This window comes from Procambarus clarkii, chromosome 50 (assembly GCF_040958095.1).
Source record: "Procambarus clarkii isolate CNS0578487 chromosome 50, FALCON_Pclarkii_2.0, whole genome shotgun sequence".
NCBI classification, from domain to species: Eukaryota; Metazoa; Arthropoda; class Malacostraca; order Decapoda; family Cambaridae; genus Procambarus; species Procambarus clarkii.
The window spans coordinates 8,188,186-8,207,083 of record NC_091199.1 but is presented as its reverse complement, the minus strand read 5'-3'; the positions used below and the strand labels follow the sequence as shown (position 1 = coordinate 8,207,083).

At 36.6% G+C, this 18,898-nt stretch overlaps 1 protein-coding gene across 2 annotated transcripts in view; it reads left to right on the top strand.

The window, feature by feature from the left end:
* The window catches only part of LOC123772721 (thyroid receptor-interacting protein 11), a 125,985-nt gene that overhangs the window by 94,523 nt on the left and 12,564 nt on the right, over positions 1–18,898 (top strand). For both annotated transcript variants that reach the window (XM_045766079.2, XM_045766080.2), the window contains 12 exons: positions 476–562; positions 993–1,079; positions 2,022–2,142; positions 2,369–3,348; positions 4,555–4,707; positions 5,399–7,168; positions 7,930–8,109; positions 8,404–8,529; positions 9,175–9,368; positions 10,116–10,257; positions 10,836–10,961; positions 12,072–12,171. In XM_045766079.2, the coding sequence (XP_045622035.2) occupies positions 476–562; positions 993–1,079; positions 2,022–2,142; positions 2,369–3,348; positions 4,555–4,707; positions 5,399–7,168; positions 7,930–8,109; positions 8,404–8,529; positions 9,175–9,368; positions 10,116–10,257; positions 10,836–10,961; positions 12,072–12,171 (4,066 nt within the window). The remainder of the gene's footprint in view (positions 1–475; positions 563–992; positions 1,080–2,021; positions 2,143–2,368; positions 3,349–4,554; positions 4,708–5,398; positions 7,169–7,929; positions 8,110–8,403; positions 8,530–9,174; positions 9,369–10,115; positions 10,258–10,835; positions 10,962–12,071; positions 12,172–18,898) is intronic.

Genomic DNA, 18,898 nt, shown 5'->3' with positions numbered 1-18,898 from the left:
TATACTGTACATTTTCCATCAATATTTCATGCTGATTCCTATCTATAGCAAAGTTGCTATACCATTCTGTAGGACACTGTTGTTGAACGTAGACGCATTATGCTGTACACGTGTAGATATTTTCCCACACACGTTATCCTTATATGAAGTTATTTCTTATGGTGTGTGTAATGATACACATTTTGACATTGTTATGCAGACAATGTCTCAATAATTTGGCTGAAGATATGATGACCAAACCACACATGAGAAGATGAGGAGACGGCGACGTTTCGGTGCATCCTGGACCATTATAATCAAATGTAGTACAGTATTAAGTATTATTAGTATTAAGAATGTAAAATGGCCCATTATTGACTTGTTTCGGTCTGTCCTGGACCATTATCGTCGTCTCCTCATCTTCTGGTGTGTGGTTTGGTCGATATTGTTACGTGAAAAGCATACAAAAGTAATTAAATTTAATCTTGGTTTACAGAGTGACGATGGGCTGTCAGAGGGAGCAAGTGCTGCCACTATCACTGAAAACAGCCACAATGGCCATGAAACAGGTTACAGAACAGAGGTAAGACTGCACTGTCTTTATATATATAAAAAAAAAAATCTTCCCCCCCATGTATAGCCCTAACTTCCGTATACAGTATATTTTTTGCAGCTTTAGTTGCAATGTAAAGCTTAACGATGAATGTCTCTTTCCTGGCAAGACTATTGGGTAGAAGTTATTTATTGACATTGTAATAAATATGATATTAATATGTTCAGTAGATAAGGTTAATTAACCCTTAAATGGCTCCAATTGCAATCTGCAACTGCTTCCTGTACTCAATCCCCTGATGAGATTTTTTTTTTTTTACATTGTATTGTGAAAACTTTTTTTTTTTTTTTTTGCCATGCAAACGACTTTGTAAAACTTTTAATTGGCCGAGCCATTTAAAAGTTTAACGATGAATTAACTCAACTCTCAGAAACATTGTCAACAAAATGTGTGTCCACAGTTCCAGCAGCAGTTGGAGAGGGAGAAAAGCGAGCTCCAAAGTGCTGTTCAGTGTCTCCAGAAACAGCTGGAGGAAAGTAACGAGAAGGTTAGTACAATACTGTCTTTTGAAAATTGTTTGACCCACATACATGCTACCACCACCAAGTCTTTTCATTGGGATTATAACTTGGACATTTTTTTGTTTTATCACTGGTGCTCTACAGTATTTAAGTTGTGATTTATTAATTTTTGTTGTTGCTGCTGCTGCTGTTGCTGCTGCTGCTCATGAATTTACACAGTTGTCACATAGTTCGTATATTACAGTATCTCTTCCATACTGTATTTAAACTTTGATACTGCATTTTTACATATTTTTATAAATCACTGTCAGTTGTAGGACTAATGAAATTGCTTTGCTTTTAAATCTTAATTTGACCAAACATCTAGTCTTTGAAACAGGAGTTTGGACCTAGTATGGCAGTCATTTGCTGGTACTGTATCAGAAGCAATCTCCCAATACAGTAGTTATTATTTACAGTATTCCAAAAGTACCTCCCTTGCCACCATCACTACATTCACATGTCACACCAATTCTTATAATCTCTCTCTCTTTTTCACTTACAGTACTTTGTTATTGGGTTAATAGCACAGGCATAGGAGATGGCTTAGTACAGATAATTTAATACACAATTAAGCAAGGTGCACATTAGACTTAAATGAAAAATGTAAAGTTAACATTCAAGAGTTTAACACATTCTAAACCATCACCATTCTAACCCCTCCTCTCAGTAAAGGTTAATGTTATATTGAGTAATGGGTACTTGCATATTTACAAGTCTTGGATAAATTGTACGAGTTAGATTCACGAGGTTTCCTACTTTATATAGTTTTCCCGTTCGCACACCCAAGAATCACTGAAAATCGGTGGAAATTGTTGGTGACGTGGTTACTGCCACTAGTGGCCCACCCTTTTCCTCCCAATTAGGAAGCACACTGCACTTTCTTTTTATTTTGTATCAATTTATAATACACTGTACTGTACATTCAGGTTAAAACAACGGAAGAGAGGTTGTCTTCGTTAAATGAAATGTGTGAGACACTACAGACGGAGAATGAGCAATATGCCAAAAGCATGGAGGAGTTGGATTTCCAGCATCAAGCAGTCATTGGTAAGATGTTTTATTATATGTTAAAATGTCCAGAGTTTTTACTAAATAATTGCAACTTCATATTTGTTGGGAAGGTTGCTCTTTGAATAAATAAAATACTATGGGTTATTGTCTTATAAATTTTAGTGATTAAGTGGTACATTCTCAATCCAGTTATTATATTCTCGGATAAGACTTCTATAGTTCTCTCTCTATCTCTGAATTAAATAATTATTTTATATTTCAGATAAAATGTTGAAGAAGAGAAGCCAGGTTCAAGAGGAGATAGAGGTCATGAAGGCAGAGCATGACCAGTTAACTCAACAGGTGGCCGAGCTTCAGGCAGATAAGGCTACACAAGACGGGGAGATGCAGAATATCAAGGCTCAACTACTACTATGCAAGGAGGAGAAAGTTTCTCTTGCAGCTTACAAAGAGCAACTTGAATTATCAATGCAGGAGAAACATTCACTGCAAGCAGTGCTTGATGAAAAGTCTTCTTTGTTGTCAAATCTTAGTGAAAAGATCCAACACTTGTGCCAAGAGAATGAGCAGTTCCTTTTAGAAAAAACGAAACTTCAAGAGGAACTAGTCAGTGTTAAAGATGAGATTAAATTGCAGAAAATCCAAGAGGAACAAAATTCCAAGGTCAAGGAAGAATTAAGTAATGTACGGAGAGAGTATGACGAACAGCACCAGTCCAATATAATGCTCAGTACTAGTATAGAGAAAATGGAGGTCGAGCTTATTCAGCTGAGATCATCAGAGGCTAATCTGAAGGAGTTGTGCAAAGTTGCCGAAGATAAGAGAACTGCAGCAGAAGCAGTGTGTGCAAGCCTTCGTAATCAGCTTGAAAGTCTTACTGAAGAAAATGCCAAACTCGGCATGACTGCAGTAGAAAGGAAAGTCCTTCATGATGCCAAAAAAGAAGAGCAGAAGCAGATGAAGGAAATTGAAGAAAAACTTGTTGTTGCAGAAACTGCAAAGAGTAACCTGGAACAAGAATTACAAAACAAGTCTCATGCTTTTGAAGATGCTAAGACTAAAACAGAGCTGCTGCAGTCAGAGTTACAAGCTAAAGTCCAAGAAATAACGATAGCCAATACAAGAATAGCTGAACTTGAAGCCAAAGTAAAACACACGGAACATGATCTGCAAAATCTTCAGAAGCTGAGGAAGGAAGAGATGGATGAAGTGAAGAAGGCACTTCTCCATAACAGCCAAGAGGTAAGCAAGCTCCGATTTGTTGACTACCAGCTTGAGAATATTTAATCCAATTAATATTGTTGCGTCATGAAGCTGTGTAAAATATAAATGGCCTTTCGTATATTAAAGTGGATACGTGAGATTAAGATGCAAGTTATATTTGTAATGTCTATTAAAATTAAACAAATGGAAATATTAAAAATAATATTTATTGTAGAATAGTGAAAGTGGGGAAAAAGAAATTGGATTTTTTCCCATCAGTTCATAGTTATATTAAAGAAAGAGGACTTCTTTTTGTGCAATTTATTTGCAGGTTTTTATGCCTTGTGCAACTGTGTGTGCAATATTGCCTAGAAACGTAAAATTCACAATTGCTCTTATGTGTGATGTGATTGGTAATTTATAATAGTCATGTTATCAAGGGCTACTTATGCTGGAACATAAATTAAGGTACTGAATAAAAATTGCTTTGTAAAAATTATGCAGATCTTCACAATATTATTTGAAAAGGGTAAAAAAAAAAAATTGGGTAACCTATATTGTAGTGATTTCTCAAATCACAGAATGCAGTTGATTCCAATACTGTATACAATACTGCAATTAAGATGTAATAATGTGTTAATGACAACATCTTGATTTGTGTAGGGGATATATTCCTACAAATAAAATTTGCAAATCAAACTTTAAGGTGCAATATACCAGTACTCCACCTTAAAATAAAGCTAAGTTTCAGAAACCTAAAATTGACTATTTTTCAACTTTACACAACTTTACCTTAATGCATTTTGCAATTTTCAGCCAAAAATCCAATACATAATGAAGTACAGAATGCTTAGGGATGTGCAATAATGCATAAATATGACCCAAAGGTATTGTAATTTACAAGAACATAAGTGTTGGGTTGCCAGACTCGCTGCCGATAACACAATAGGCCAAGAATTTCACCTGAATAAACCATGTCGATCCTGACTACTTCATCCATGTAACTCCAAAATTCACGCGCACTCTACAGTGTGTTTACGAATATACAATAACTCCAAATCTGCATAATCCAATACCGCACCAGTCGAGGGTCACTGGTAGTGTCAAAGCATATACACTATACTGTACAAACACACGGGACAAATTCATCGCCTGGGCCCTGCTTTGTGAACACACCAGGTCACATTATAGTTAGAAGTTTATTAAGTTTTTATTTCTATTTGAAATTTTTGTATTTGATTTCAGGCCCCCAAAACTGTGAAGGCTGGTATCCACAGACTGGCTCTACTTCTGAGTGAGTCAGTGTGGCAGAGGGATACTTTAGAAAGGCACGTGTCGACAATCACCCAGGAGCTTAGAGAGAAGATGGAACAGTTTAATGAGGCAGAAGCAACTCGTGTAAGTTCTTGTCTGTTAATGGTACCTTCTTGTCAATATTCATGTCATTTGTTAGTAAATTATTTGTAGTACTTTGCCTTTGTATTACTAGTTAAGTCACTCGATATGAATATGGAATAGAAAAAATGGTTTATCAGATGTAAATTTGGAATACAAATTCATTAAATACAAGAAGAAACATTTTACAAGAAACAAAATTGTATAACATACAGTATTTATCAAAAGCTCTTCTCATAAAACAAATCTAACTTTTGTGATTATATGTAAAGCCCTGTAAGAATGTTTTGGGCCACAGTGTGAGTCTGATAGGAAAGTGCCTTGAATAACTCCATGTGAATTGGTGTAAACCTACTTATTCTGCTAAACTAAGTTTGAATATTGTTACTACATGTTCATTTGGATCAATATAGCTAAGGAACATATTGATCTGATTTAAAAAGTAATTGTAATTATTAGGACATGAGAAAGCAATGTAGTGTACAGTACTGTATTTAGTTAAGGCCAGTTATTTGCACCAGCCATAAAGAATTATCATGCTTCTAAATATCACAGAAATAGTACAAGACGAAATAGAGCACACGCTGGGAAGGCTGCATAAAAGTCACTATAGCAGTTAGGAATATCTTGAAGGGGCATTAATACTCTACATTTCAAGCATTAAATTTTAAACTGTTCTAATTTCTTATCACAGACTGATCTTGAAAGAGAATGCGAAGATCTGCGGGACCAACTTGAAGAGATACAAAAAGGAGTGCGACCACCACCGGAAGGTAGCAGCAGGGGACTGCCAACCATAGAGGAGGAGAGTGAAGGAGGTGCGGAGGGAGATATTGATGGAGAGCAGGTAGAGGAGAGCCAGGAGGTTAAAGTGCAGGAACACAATGAACCTGCAGAACAGGGAAGATCAGGCGAGATTGAAGCATTACAGGCACAAGTAGAAGCCTTGTCGGAAGCTCGGAGGAACCTGGAGACTGAAGTGGCCATCATAAGAGCAGAGCGTGAGACCTTACAGGGTCAACTTCATGAAGCAGAGGGACGGACTGGAAACTTGGTTAATTTGGAAACAGAAGCTGCAGCTTTGAGAGCTCAGAAAAAGTCCTTAGAGATGCAGTTAGCATCACTAACTCAACAGTTAGACCTGGAAACTATAACTCTTCAAGATTCAAGAGATACATTCAAAGAACAAGCAGACGCACTACATGAGCAACTAGTGTGTCTTCAGGCAGAGACGACACTCTCACAACACGAGAGAGATTCAATTGGTCAACAGTTGCTCAATCAATATCATATTGTAGAAGATAGAGATTCCACAATCAGAGCTCTTGAAATTGAACTGAATAGTTTAAAGGAGAAAGTTCACGAGAATTTTGGAGCTGCCAGTTCCAGTTCGGAGGCTCTAGCTCACTGCCAGCAAAAACTAACTAAAATGCAGCAAGAACTTGACTGTATTAAATCACAGCTTATATTCAAGGAAGACAAGGTTGATGAATTATCACAGGTACTGGAGGATATTGGGCAGATTTTCCAGGTGAATGTGAAAGATGTTGACAAACTGCACAAACAAATACATGATAAACATTTATCATCAGAAAATACTTTGAGAGAAAGAGATGCAAGAATAGAAGAATTAATACAAAATAACAATGACTTAAAAGGAGAGTTAAATTTGTGTAAGAAACAGAGCTCTGAGAATGAAAATGAAACGACAACTAGAATAGCAGAAAATGAGCAAGAGCTAAATTGTTACAAAAAACAGTTGGAGAATTATGAGAGAGAGGTTTCTGAGCTACGAGAGAAAGTATTGAAGCTTTCAGAGGAAATAAACAAGAGGGATCAGAATGCTCTTTCATTACAAGAAGAGTTGAATACTATAAAGTTAGAGAAAAATGATACCATATTAAAGATGACCCAGGGAATTGAGGCACTGACTGGTGCTAATGAAGAGAACAAAAGACTCCAGAATACGCTTGCCTATGATAAGGAATTAATTTTACGTTTACAATCTGAGAATGAGGATCTGAAGACGAGTCGAGGGCAGCAAACTTCTGAGCAAAGCAACATGAACATGATATTAAGAGAAAAGGATAATGAAATAAAGGATAAAGATAAACAAATTACCATGTTGCTGCAACAAATTGATCAGCTTGAGAAAACTGAGCTCATAAATTTAGAAAGTGAGAGAAACAGTTTAGCAAGTGATAATGCAGATTTAACTAAAAGGGAACAAACTCTGCATGGTGAGAACGTTAAGCTGTCGCAAGAAAAAAATGAATTACTGCAAGACAAAGAGAGGTTGAGTAAAGAATGGCATGAGATGGAGGCAGCAAAGGACTTGGCCTTGCAGCAACTTAGCAGCCTTCAGTTAGAGAGGGACCAGATGATTGCAGCAATTACTCAGAAGCATCAAGAAAGTGTGTCATACCATGCAGAGATCCAGCGATTAACACAAGTCCTTACTCGGGTAATGGCTAGCGAGTAATAATAGTTGGCACACACATGCGTCCACGTATGTGTTCGTGTGCGTGTGTAGCAATAATTGATCTGTGGTGTGTAAGCATTAAGTCTCGCCTTGTATTTTTTTTTGTAAATAATCCTTGCTGTTTATACGTTCATCATTTTAGGCGAGTCTTTATTTACACGCAGAGTAAGTCTGTCTGTCTGTGTCTGTCAGTGTCTTGTCTCAAAAAAAAACAACTGTCAGGTCCCAAGATAGTTTCCACCTGTAATGTTTAAAAGAAAATGTCTAACTGCAGCAGCAGCCTAAACTTCCACCCCCTACTATAACTTTTGACAAGTCATATTTACATTATAACTACAGTATTCCTACAAGTGTTTTGATATAATTAAGGTATGTTATACTGTTTAGTAAAGTGAGCCTGTAACTGTGATGGATGTTATGAATATTTGTCAATTTATAAGAGTACTTGAATTAATTTTTCTTAATTTGTGTGTAAATGTTTTCTTACTCTTCAGGATGGTCGCCATTATGAGTTATATAATGATAAATATGAACAAGAGCATTTGTTTTTTTTCTTAAATATTAAAAAAGAGAACGCAAATCAAACAGAGAAACAACGCATGTCAGTGTCAAGAACAAATTGTGCGTTTCACTGTACAATCTGCATTTATTTTTGGTATGGGTGGATTAGTATCTTGCACTGCATTAAATGAAGAGTTGATGCTGGAGGCAGTTGTGGGTAACCCAGGTCTTTCTTCCTTTAGACGACTCAACAGTCTAACGAGGACAGAGCGTCATTATCGTCGCAGCTAACCGAGAGGGACACGGCCCTGACGGAGGCTCGAGCACAAGTAGCAAAACTCCGGGAAGAGCTCGATTCTCTGAAGAAAGTTCAAAGTGAACTTCAGAAAAATGCTGCAGAAGGAATTGTGCAAAAAACTGAGGTATGATAGAGTACTTTTTTTCCTGATTGTTCTTATGGCCAAGTTATATAAATGTACTGAAATTAGATATTTGAAGTAACATGGTTGCCACATACTGTACTTATATACATATACTCAAGCATGCAAGATTATGTAAAATTGATATTAACAATTTATTTGAATTTTAGATAAAAATATTAGCGTAAAATATTAAATATTTTAAAAAAATTTCTAGTGCAGATTTTAAAATTTGGTGTAAAGCAAGTACTGTTCTTTGCTTTTAATGATAATTTATTAAACACTTTTATTCTACAGCTTATAGGTTTGCGCAAAGAAATTGAATCATTACGCACAAAGCTGGCAACAGTGGAGCAAGAAAGAGATCAGCTTCGTGTTGCAAATTCACATTTCAACACACAGTACCAAGACCAGAGCAAAGAGGTAAAATTAAATTGACAAATGCCTTTTAAAAGTTCTTGTTAGATTGTCATCCTGACTCGGTTTTTCTTCTCGTGGGGTTGGGGAGTAGACTGGAGAGTTGGACTCCCAGTTTTGTGCAGTGGGATTTAACGTGTTCACTTCTAAGCTGGATGAATATTTTGTTTATTGCAGTAAATTCTTATTTTCACGAGTTTGTGTACCGAAGATTCGGTGGGTTTTTCCACGGCCTCAGCTTGATGGCAGTATTATGTTCATTTACAAATCTTGAACAAATTATAATAGCAATACTAAATGAGATGCCATTCATACCCTTTAATTTCTTCATGCTGTGAGTACTTGTGTTAAGCAAAATCTTTGCATCACCTCTTAATGATGGAGCTTCACCAGGACCTTCACTTGAATACTTAAGTTTTCAATCTCATTAGTGGCAACTGTGGGGGAAAATAAGTAATTTGCCTTAGAAAATTGTCCTAGTTTTAGTATGAATTGCTCACTCACAAATACAGTATAGTACATAATACTACATTTTCTGTTATTATAATGTTAAGTTGTAATCTAAGCAATTTTATTACAGTACTGTACACGTTTATAGATTGATTGCTTAGACACTTTGACAAATTATAAATAGAAGATCTTTTTCATTAGTTAAGTAACATCAGAGAGAAGGAGGGTCGCCTTGCAGCGGAGTGCGAGCGGTTGCGGCAGCATCTTGTTGCAGTGGAGGAGTCATACACCACCGAGGCCTTGAAGGCTGAGGAGAGAGAAGCCACCCTTCGCTCCACTCTTTCGAAAATGGAAGAAAAACTCAATAATCATTCAAATTTCTTTAACACAGCTAAGTAAGTTATTTGTTATTTATTTATTTTTTTTAAGACATAAAAGTACAGTGATAATAAGCACATTTGCAAGGAATACAGTAGACTGATAATTTTTCTTTACAATATCTCCCAAGACTTAGCCATCTGAAAATTAAATTTAATAAATTGGAGTCTTGACATCATGCCAAAAATCTCTCTGCATTAAAAGGAAATAACTGACTTAGTACTGTACTCTGCTGTAATGTAATTGTACTGTAATGATTTGTACATTACATTACTGTAATGTACTGTACTGTAATTTCAAATAAGAGACGTAGCAAACAACCTGTAGTGTTAAACCATCTGACTCTGAAATGTGGGGTGGTTTCCTCTGATGGGAGAGTATAGGTGCCCAGTTGTTTTCACCGCATTTCTTCTTGCATTTGATAATTCATTCCAAAGATGGTAACTGAATGCTTCTATTGTCTAGACTCCAACTTATCAGCACACTCTTCCCTTCTCACCATCCTTCTTTTATTATTCTCAAAGCCAGAGCTAAAACCTCTCTCATCTCTTCCCATAGCCATCTTTGGCCTAATGTAAAGTTGTTCATATTCAGACAGCTTCTACATATCAGCAGTTTAGAAACCTTATTTTCTGCCTATGTCACACTAGTAAATACAGTATGTTAATGTGGTACATATCTATATATGTTTCTCGAATTTGAAACTCGATTTTTAATACTTTAGTTGTATTATAAAATGTATCTTTTTGCATTTCTCTTCACAGCCAACGAGCAAGTGTTCAGGTTGAGGCCTTGCAGGAGCAGCTTCGTGAGGTGACGGCCAGAAGGGATGATGCTGTCTTTCGCTTACAAACGGCTGAAGAAAATGCCGAGCAACACCAGCAGTCGTTAGTCACACTTCAGCAGGTTGGATAACTTAAGTGTTAATAATCTGAATTCTAGATAAAATACATACCATATTTGCACGAACGTAAGGTTTTGGTGTATATTCACACACAAAAATAATGTGATGGTGGAGCTTATAACAGAATGCACAGCTTTTGAAAACTCTTCGCATTGTGCTCTCCCACCACCTTCCACTAGTCACATACAACTAAATATTCAACACCACCATTGCCACAAATCATCGCCTTGACCCTCCTTTATTCTTGAGCTGTGTACTACTGTGGCTTACGTGATGGGTAGCATAAAGGTGTCAGATTATGAAGCGTCATCAATAACTGTCACCGATGCTCAGATAAGGAAATGGAAAAAATTCTAAGGCTACTACAGTATATAACTCTGAAACTGTATTCCAGTTTTCTATGTGGGGACGGTGGTGATTAGTGGTTGTGTTCGTGATTATGATAAGGATGGTGATGTACATTGCTGCTTGTTAGAACTAGTGCTATTAATATTGCTGTCTTTAGTATTTTTATTTTTTTATTTTATTTAATTTTTTTGAAGATTATATAATGCTAGGCAGAATATTGTGCTTGTTTCAGGTATTGCAAGATTTCCAAAAGAATCAAGTGCGTGAAATAGCCGAAGCAACAGAGAGAACGAGAAAGCAGCTGGATGATGAAAAGCAAAAAACCACTTCACTCACATCACAGATTAATAGTCTAAAGGTAAGTAGAGTATTACGGTACTCTACAAGGCGGTAGTGTAAAAACGCACTGGCTTTTGTATAAAAATACCAGTGTACAAGGTAGTGTAGTGTACTCTACCACAGTTTGTGTACAAGCAGGTAGGTGTAAAAAGCCCACTGGCTTTTTTTCTTTTTTCTTTGCGGTACATTGTAATTTTTTTTGACCGGTACTTTTTTCACACAGGTTAGTACAGGAGTAGATGACTTGACTCCTGTTAGCAGGTTTAGAGCTCTCCTTCCCACAGCCTATTTAAAGCTTCCTAAAGCTTTTTACCAATCAAAACAATCAATTTTTACCATCAATTTTACCAATCAATTTTTATCATCAATTACCAGTCAAGCTGTCAATGTAATCAATCAGAGCTTTAATATACTTACTAATCTCTCTCATCTCATTTTTTTTCTTGCAATGTATTTATCATTTTATTAATTCTGATAGAATTTACCTACTTAAAATTATCTGTTTAGATTAAGGACCTGCCCGAAACGCTGCGCGTACTAGTGGCTTTACAAGATTGTAAATACTGTACTATGCTATGTATTCTCACAAACCCAATTTACCTTCTTGTATATAAATAAATAAATAAATAAATAAATAAATAAATAAAAGCTTATTTTAAGCTTCCCACAGCTTATTTCAAGCTGTGGGGAAGGAAAACTCTCTCAAATGTATAAAAATGATCTTAAATGTTATACACTATCTGCAGGAGCAATACACCCGAATTTATCTGTTAAAGGTGTTAGTTGCGCAAGAATTTACGATAGCAACAATTTGCTTAAAGATATTGTTGAGATGCATTTTTTTCAAATCTTTCAAATAAACAAGAAGTAGGCTCAATTGTTCCATAAAAGCAATTTTTAGTATTTTTCTTTTAATATTTAAGGTCTTGAATTGTTATAAAAGTAAGAGTATAATTTGGAATGGGGTAAGGGGGATAGTGAAATTATATACAGTAGATAGCTAGTTTTCTAACAATTTATTTTGTGATATCCAATTGTATTGGTCAGTAATGTTCATTTTTGTTTAATACTTGCCATTGTCCTTGCGGCATTTTACGACTATAAACAAATGAGTGTTAATTTGCTTCAGGCACAACTAGCAGAGGTTCAGAGTGGCTTGGCAGCAGCATCAAGACTTGGGGAACAACTGGCGAAGAGAGAACAGATGATTGTTGCTCTTAAGGCTCAAGGTAAGATGTAGCACTGATCAGCTCGCTCTCTCTCTCTCTCGTCTTACAATGCCCCGGTTAGTGCTTCTCCATTCTGCAAGCAGAGGAAACATTTCTTCCAGTGAAAGTGGGACTTGTGTTAATTTGTTGGAACTAATCTTCATTTCATGTCTTGCTTTGGTTAATCGGTAGAATAATTAATTTAAATTTTATAAATTGTTGTTGTTCCAGATAATTTCTTCCAAATTTATGAAGCTTTATCATAATGTATATTGTGGTTATATGTATTTAGGTAGGCTAGTTATATTTAGAATATTGCCATCTTGATGTTCCAGCATGTGAGCTCTACAGCAAGGTGTGTGTTAATTCACGTTATATAATGTTAAATCCTTTTTATACCTTATTGGTATAATGGGATTGAATTTCTCTTAAGTAGTATTAATTCTTTGACCCTTGTTTGATGATAATTTTTCTTTCCTCTTTTGCATGTATTGTAAATTATTTCTTTAGATATGTAAGGTGTTAATAGCCTCATAATGTACATGAAAACTGATGTTGATATGATTTGCTAAGATATGAAGCATGGTGATTGGTTGCTTCAAAATGACTAAAGGGTGGGGCTTCCTGGTTGGGCAAGGGCACGCACTGATTGGTTGCTTCTCAATGGTGGTTGGTTCGCTGACTGCAAGGAAACCTGGGAAAGGCAATGGAAAACGTAGACCGACTAAATATCAGCTGGTAAATTTGGGTTGTGCGCAGTGTGTGCCTCAAATTTCTGACTGGTATTGCGTCGAGCTGCTGTGATCCTCTACTGGTGAGAAGCCTCCTAGTAGCTCGCATTCTCCTCCACCTTTGCTCACCCGCACAACCCAGCACCCTCACGTCCTCCCTCCGCTCAGCCTCTCATCTACATTCTGCGTTATCATTTATATTTTGTTTTATCATCCACTGTGATGGTTGCATGCTTGCTTTTTTATGATTTTGTTTGATGCAATTTATCGATAAGCCTCTTATGTTTTATTATGTTTTTTGTTTTTTTTTGTAAAGTGCTTAATGACTTAATTTTTTAGTTTTATGTAGATTAATTATTTAGGTTGCTTCAAGATTTGTAGCTTTGCATTTTTGATGAATGCTATGATGCTTTTTTATGCTTTCATATAGATCCATTAATTATTATCTAGAACTGCGTGATATGTGGTAAAGTTACCTTAAAAGTACATGTTGTAGCTGAGGTTTGGCTGCATGCATTCTTTTAGTAATTGTTAGAGCAATTGGGGTGATGGAGAATGTAATAAATTTGCTCGTCTAACGAATAACGGATTTTTAAAGTACAGTAGTGTGATATAGAGGCTCAGACACGTCCAGTGATTCCATACTGAAACAAAGCAACTTTTTTGGATTGGTTGAATAAATTGTGGCTCAGACTAGTTCACTGCAGTGAGGGATAGATGACTATTAATTGGCATGCAAACTCTCTAACTATAACAGAGCAAAATGAGTAATTTTTCAGAAATATTCCACACATGCTTATAACAATGTTTTAGATGAAAATATTTATCGGCTAAAAAAAAAAAGTAGCCAAGTTTGAACAAGTTAAGAAATGAGCTTGTCACAAAAATCCACCAAAACACAGTTTTGTACATTTAATGACAGTTTTCACATTACTTGGCACCATAACATGTGGAAGTTTATTGGCTTTATATATATAATGCCAACATATATTGTACTTTATATTGATGTTTGTAAATCGGTGTATTAGCTGAATATATGGTGGCTTTGTGTGATAAGAGGAAGTTCAAATTGGTTAAAAATTAGAGACATTTACAATTATCAAACCAAATGTAAAAATTTAGGTGTTTTGTCAATAACCATTAAGGAGGTTATATTGAAGATTAAAGCAGAGTTAAGGGTGACAGCATATGGAGCTTCTGGTGGTGTTCAGCATGAGATATTCAGTAAACCAGATTCTAGTTGGTTAATTGATGTACAGGTATATTCAGTCCAAAGATCGTAGCTGAATGCTCAAGCTTTCAAGTTGTACAGTTATTGCAGATGCTAATTATTAATATTCACTGTGCAAAATTTTTCATGTTTACAATAACTTTTCATAATATTTGATAAAAGAAAATTTGCCGTTTATTAGATTTTGTAACCGATTTTAATAGTTAATTTCCATTTCATTGGCCACTAATTTTCAAAACTCATCGTTTACTTTGGAATACTCACTTACTGAACAGTTTTATGACTTGGGCTTACAGTTGCAATATTTGTTTTATTCACTTCACCATTAACTTGAATGCCACTTTATGCACGCACAGGGCCTTGCTGGTGTAATCTCACAAGGTAACGCTGAGGTGCTTGCTGATCTCAGACTACCAGGTGAGATTTCACGAACAGGCTTGCACACCACTCACTGTACAGCTAACGCCTCCACGACCTTCAACCTAAACAATTCTGCATTGCACATCCAACAAGGTTATTGCATGCCATGGCTTTGTCATGAAGGTTATGGGTAAATGACCAGCCAACTGTTGCACCCAGGTTTTTGATACTATACTTAACATTAAATATTTTCTTTCCATAATTGACTACCTGTATATAGTTTAAAATGACTAAACATCGCTGTACTTATGATGACAAAACTACACACCAGAAGAGGGAGACGACGACGGTGTCTCGGTCTGTCCCGGACCATTATCTGGTCCAGGACGGACCGAAACATCGGCATTTCTTCATCTTCTGATGTGTGGTTTGGTCACCGTATCTTCAGCCACGTTATTGTGACTCCTCGTCTGCATTACTGTACTTAGCCCCCACCCACTTGTTCTGTAATAGCTTCTTGCATCCTCTTCCTGTCACTTGTTCTTTTTCGTGTTTTTCTTTTCCCCCTTCTACTTTATTTACTAATTTTGTTAACATATACAGTACTCTACATATCATATATACTAGTAATATATATATATATATATAATACTGTATCATAGCTAAGCTTCTGATGTTAGGGGCTTTGCACCTTGTACCAATTTCTGCACTTGGACTTTTCCTCTTGTAAAGGGGAAAACCATTTGCTGTTGTGAAGCAAGGGATCAAGTATACAAAATTTTTGTATGCTAAATAGCATAGTCCCAAGATAATGTTTTTCAGCATTGTTTAATATCGAATCCTTTTAGAAAAATAGAGGGCAAAGTAGAGTACATACATACTGTATAAGTACATACCTGTACTTATGTAGAGATGCGGAGGGTAAAAGTCAATAAACAGCAAGATAAGTGTGAGTACCAAGATGATTTGCACATGTTGAATTAATCGATTATTATAGATTGCCGAAGAGTGAATTTAAAAATAGGTTGGGAGGAAGGCTGAGAAGGTGGGTTATCTTGAGATGATTTCAGGGCTTTGTGTCCCCGCGGCCCGGTCCACGACCAGGCCTCCACCCCCAGGAAGCAGCCCGTGACAGCTGACTAACACCCAGGTACCTATTTTACTGCTAGGTAACAGGGGTATAGGGTGAAAGAAACTCTGCCCATTGTTTCTCGCCGGCGCCTGGGATCGAACCCAGGACCACAGGATCACAAGTCCAGCGTGCTGTCCGCTCGGACGACCGGCTTCCTATGGGTGGACATAGTTAATGAGTGCGAGGAAGTGAGGGAAGCGTGTGAACTACTCGTGGAAATATTTTAAGGGACAAAGCTGGGTGGAAGCAGTTTGCAAGCAGGAAGTCGATGGTTTTTGTGGAATAATAATGGTATTGAGTACAGTATATATTATTGGTATATTCTATTCAATAATAGTGGAATAATAATGTTTGTGTGAATTTCAAGAAAATTGGTATCGAGTATGAGAAGCAGCAGATGTGGAGTGAATAGCTCGTGAGAAGTCGTGAGGAATAAGCAGAGGTTGAAGCCATTTCTTATGTTTAAGATAGTTTTAAATTATGAATGAAGAGAAGCACCTTGCATACAGTTACAAGATGCAATAGAATGCTGTTGTGGATGCTTTTCTGATGTGTGGTAGTGCTGATTGTGTTTGATGTTCTTTAGTGTGGACTATGTTAAGTTTGAGTCTTTTTGTGCATGTTTAACTTTATTTCTCTGTTTTAGTCAGCTATTTTCCTGTAGGAAAATCATCCATCCCATGAAAATTATAAAAGGGGTAATGATTTAGATTAAGATTCTGTTTTGGGCCAATTACTTTGGCACAAGAGGAAAGTCATTCATTCTCGTCTTACACACAGCTGCCACCCAGCCTTGTCTCTTATTGTATCCTGTGTCTTCACATTCAGTCCTTGCTTTCTCAGACCTGCCATATCTGTCCATCTTTGCCTGACTTTCAGAGCTCTTTTACCCCCCAAATTTACTTGAATATATAGACTGAATTCATCAGTCTACCATCATCCTATCATTCAACATGTCCACTCCATCTCAATTGATGTGCTCTTCACACTCTTGTGAATGATCAACTTTTGCACTCCACATCTAACATTTTCATCCCTTGCCCTATCTATACTGTCCTATGCCCCTGTTACCTAGCAGTAAAATAGGTACCTGGGTGTTAGTCAGCTGTCACGGGCTGCTTCCTGGGGGTGGAGGCCTGGTCGAGGACCGGGCCGCGGGAACACTAAAGCCCTGAAATGATCTCAAGATAACCTCAAGATACTCCTAATACAATACATGTGCTTCAGGTCCATTTTGTGAATTTTCACCATCCTACTACACCGTTGTCTTGCTTTGTGTGTAAAGGTTGGCACTTGCATGCCGTTCATGCAGTCCTCTGGCTTTATCTCTTCCAACGTCTGTTTCTTAAGAGTTTTCATTGCATGTCACTTAACTTGTCAGACTTGTCCTACTTGCACCTTAATTCCAGAAATTCCTCTACTCGGATGCAAATCTTCAGTGTTTAAAATAATTGACTCTTTCCAGGACTTTATTCACATTCATTTCACACACACAAAGTTCCTTTCTCACCATCTTTACTTTTATCCACATTCACTTTTAACGATTTCACACGTCAATAAAAAATTTAAATGCATAAATGTTTATCACTGCTAAAAGAACTGTAGCGTCTGAGTATATGAAGTTTGGCATACTCTAATTACTGTATCCATGTTAAGCATACTCTATAGTAACTCCTACTCTCTCTCACATTTTCACTTTGACCTCCATTGTGACTTAATCCATGTGTATAGTAAACATTGAAGTTATTGTAACCTTGACATAAACCTTTATTAATTTCAAACCAATTTCTCCAAGTATACTTGGTTCCTAGTCAGCTGTTAACCATATAATGCTCGCTATGTCCATATATTATCACTTGTAAGTTATATTTTGTCTATGTAGCTTAACACTAACCTTGGCACATTAGTCAAATTTTTTCAAATTTAAATGTTATCACTATGCCCAGCTAGTAATTGTTATTGGTTTTGTGTACCAGGAGATAACCGTTTGACTTGTTCTTGGTGGTATAAAAGAGGCTCGACTAAAATCCTGAACAAAAGTATTTATGCTATCTGTTGTGTGTGTACCCTGCATCGAACATCCTGGGTATGCACAACCTATCTTTAATGCTGCTTTTAATTTTTGGTTTATAAATTCCCCCAAGTTATGAAATTTAAATCGTGCTGCCTTGTAATTCAAAAAACTTTAAAAATCCATTTTCTTTCCATAATTGCTCCACATGTGTGGTCATATGGTTACACCATCTCTGACAAATAATTCTCATTTCACTCATTATTCATACTTCACTTACTTACTTGAACAGCCTCTCCTATTGTATATCTCAAGTGTATTCTTGACATGACTTTCTTGTATATAAAATTTTGTAATCACCATTCTCTCCATTTTCCCTAACTAGAAACTTCTCTCTTAATAATAAGCAAGTTTGATCATGAAGAGGGGGGAACGTGGGCTGTATTTGAGTACCTGTACTTGGTAAAGATTTACTTGGAAACTTTCATACTCTGCACAAGGTCTTGATAAAGAGTTTATCATTCACCATAAGTACAAGAGTTTTGATTATCTGATATGGTGAATAACTGAGAATTCGTTAACCAAATTGGATGCAAGATACATAAAAGGTTTGAAAAGGGGATTTCTGGTGTCTCCACTTAAACACTGGCAGTACCAGAAATTGAAGGGACGACGACGTTTCGGTCCGTCCTGGACCATTCTCAAGTCGATTGAGAATGGGGAAACGTCGTCGTCCCTTCAATTTCTAGTGTGTGGTCTGGTCAACATACTTCAGCCACGTTATTGTGACTCATCGCCTGCACTGGCAGTACTTGTACAACACCCTTGTGTTTTACATGAATACTTTACATATGCATGCATTCACTCTCTCACACATTCTCTAACTACAGAATTACATGAACATGTTTGCTGGTGATGGCAAGGTACTAGGGAAGATAAGAGACTTAAGACATTTGTTATGCCTTTAAAGACACTGGACAAAATAAGTATATGGAATAACACTTGCCAGATGGAATTGAATGTCAATAAATGGCAAATTCTGGAAAGTGGAATATGAAAAAAAAAGACCACACACAATACTAATTATGCCAAAAAGTCATTAAAGACAGTCATTAAAGACAAAGATAGAGAACTAACAAGTAGTGATTCTGGATAGTAAACCGTCACCAGACAACCACATAAAGAGCATTGTGTGAGGAACCTATGCTATGCTCTCCAACTTCAGAATTACTTTTAAATGTACAATTTTTGCATGCAGTAGTATGGTGCCCATATTTGAAGAA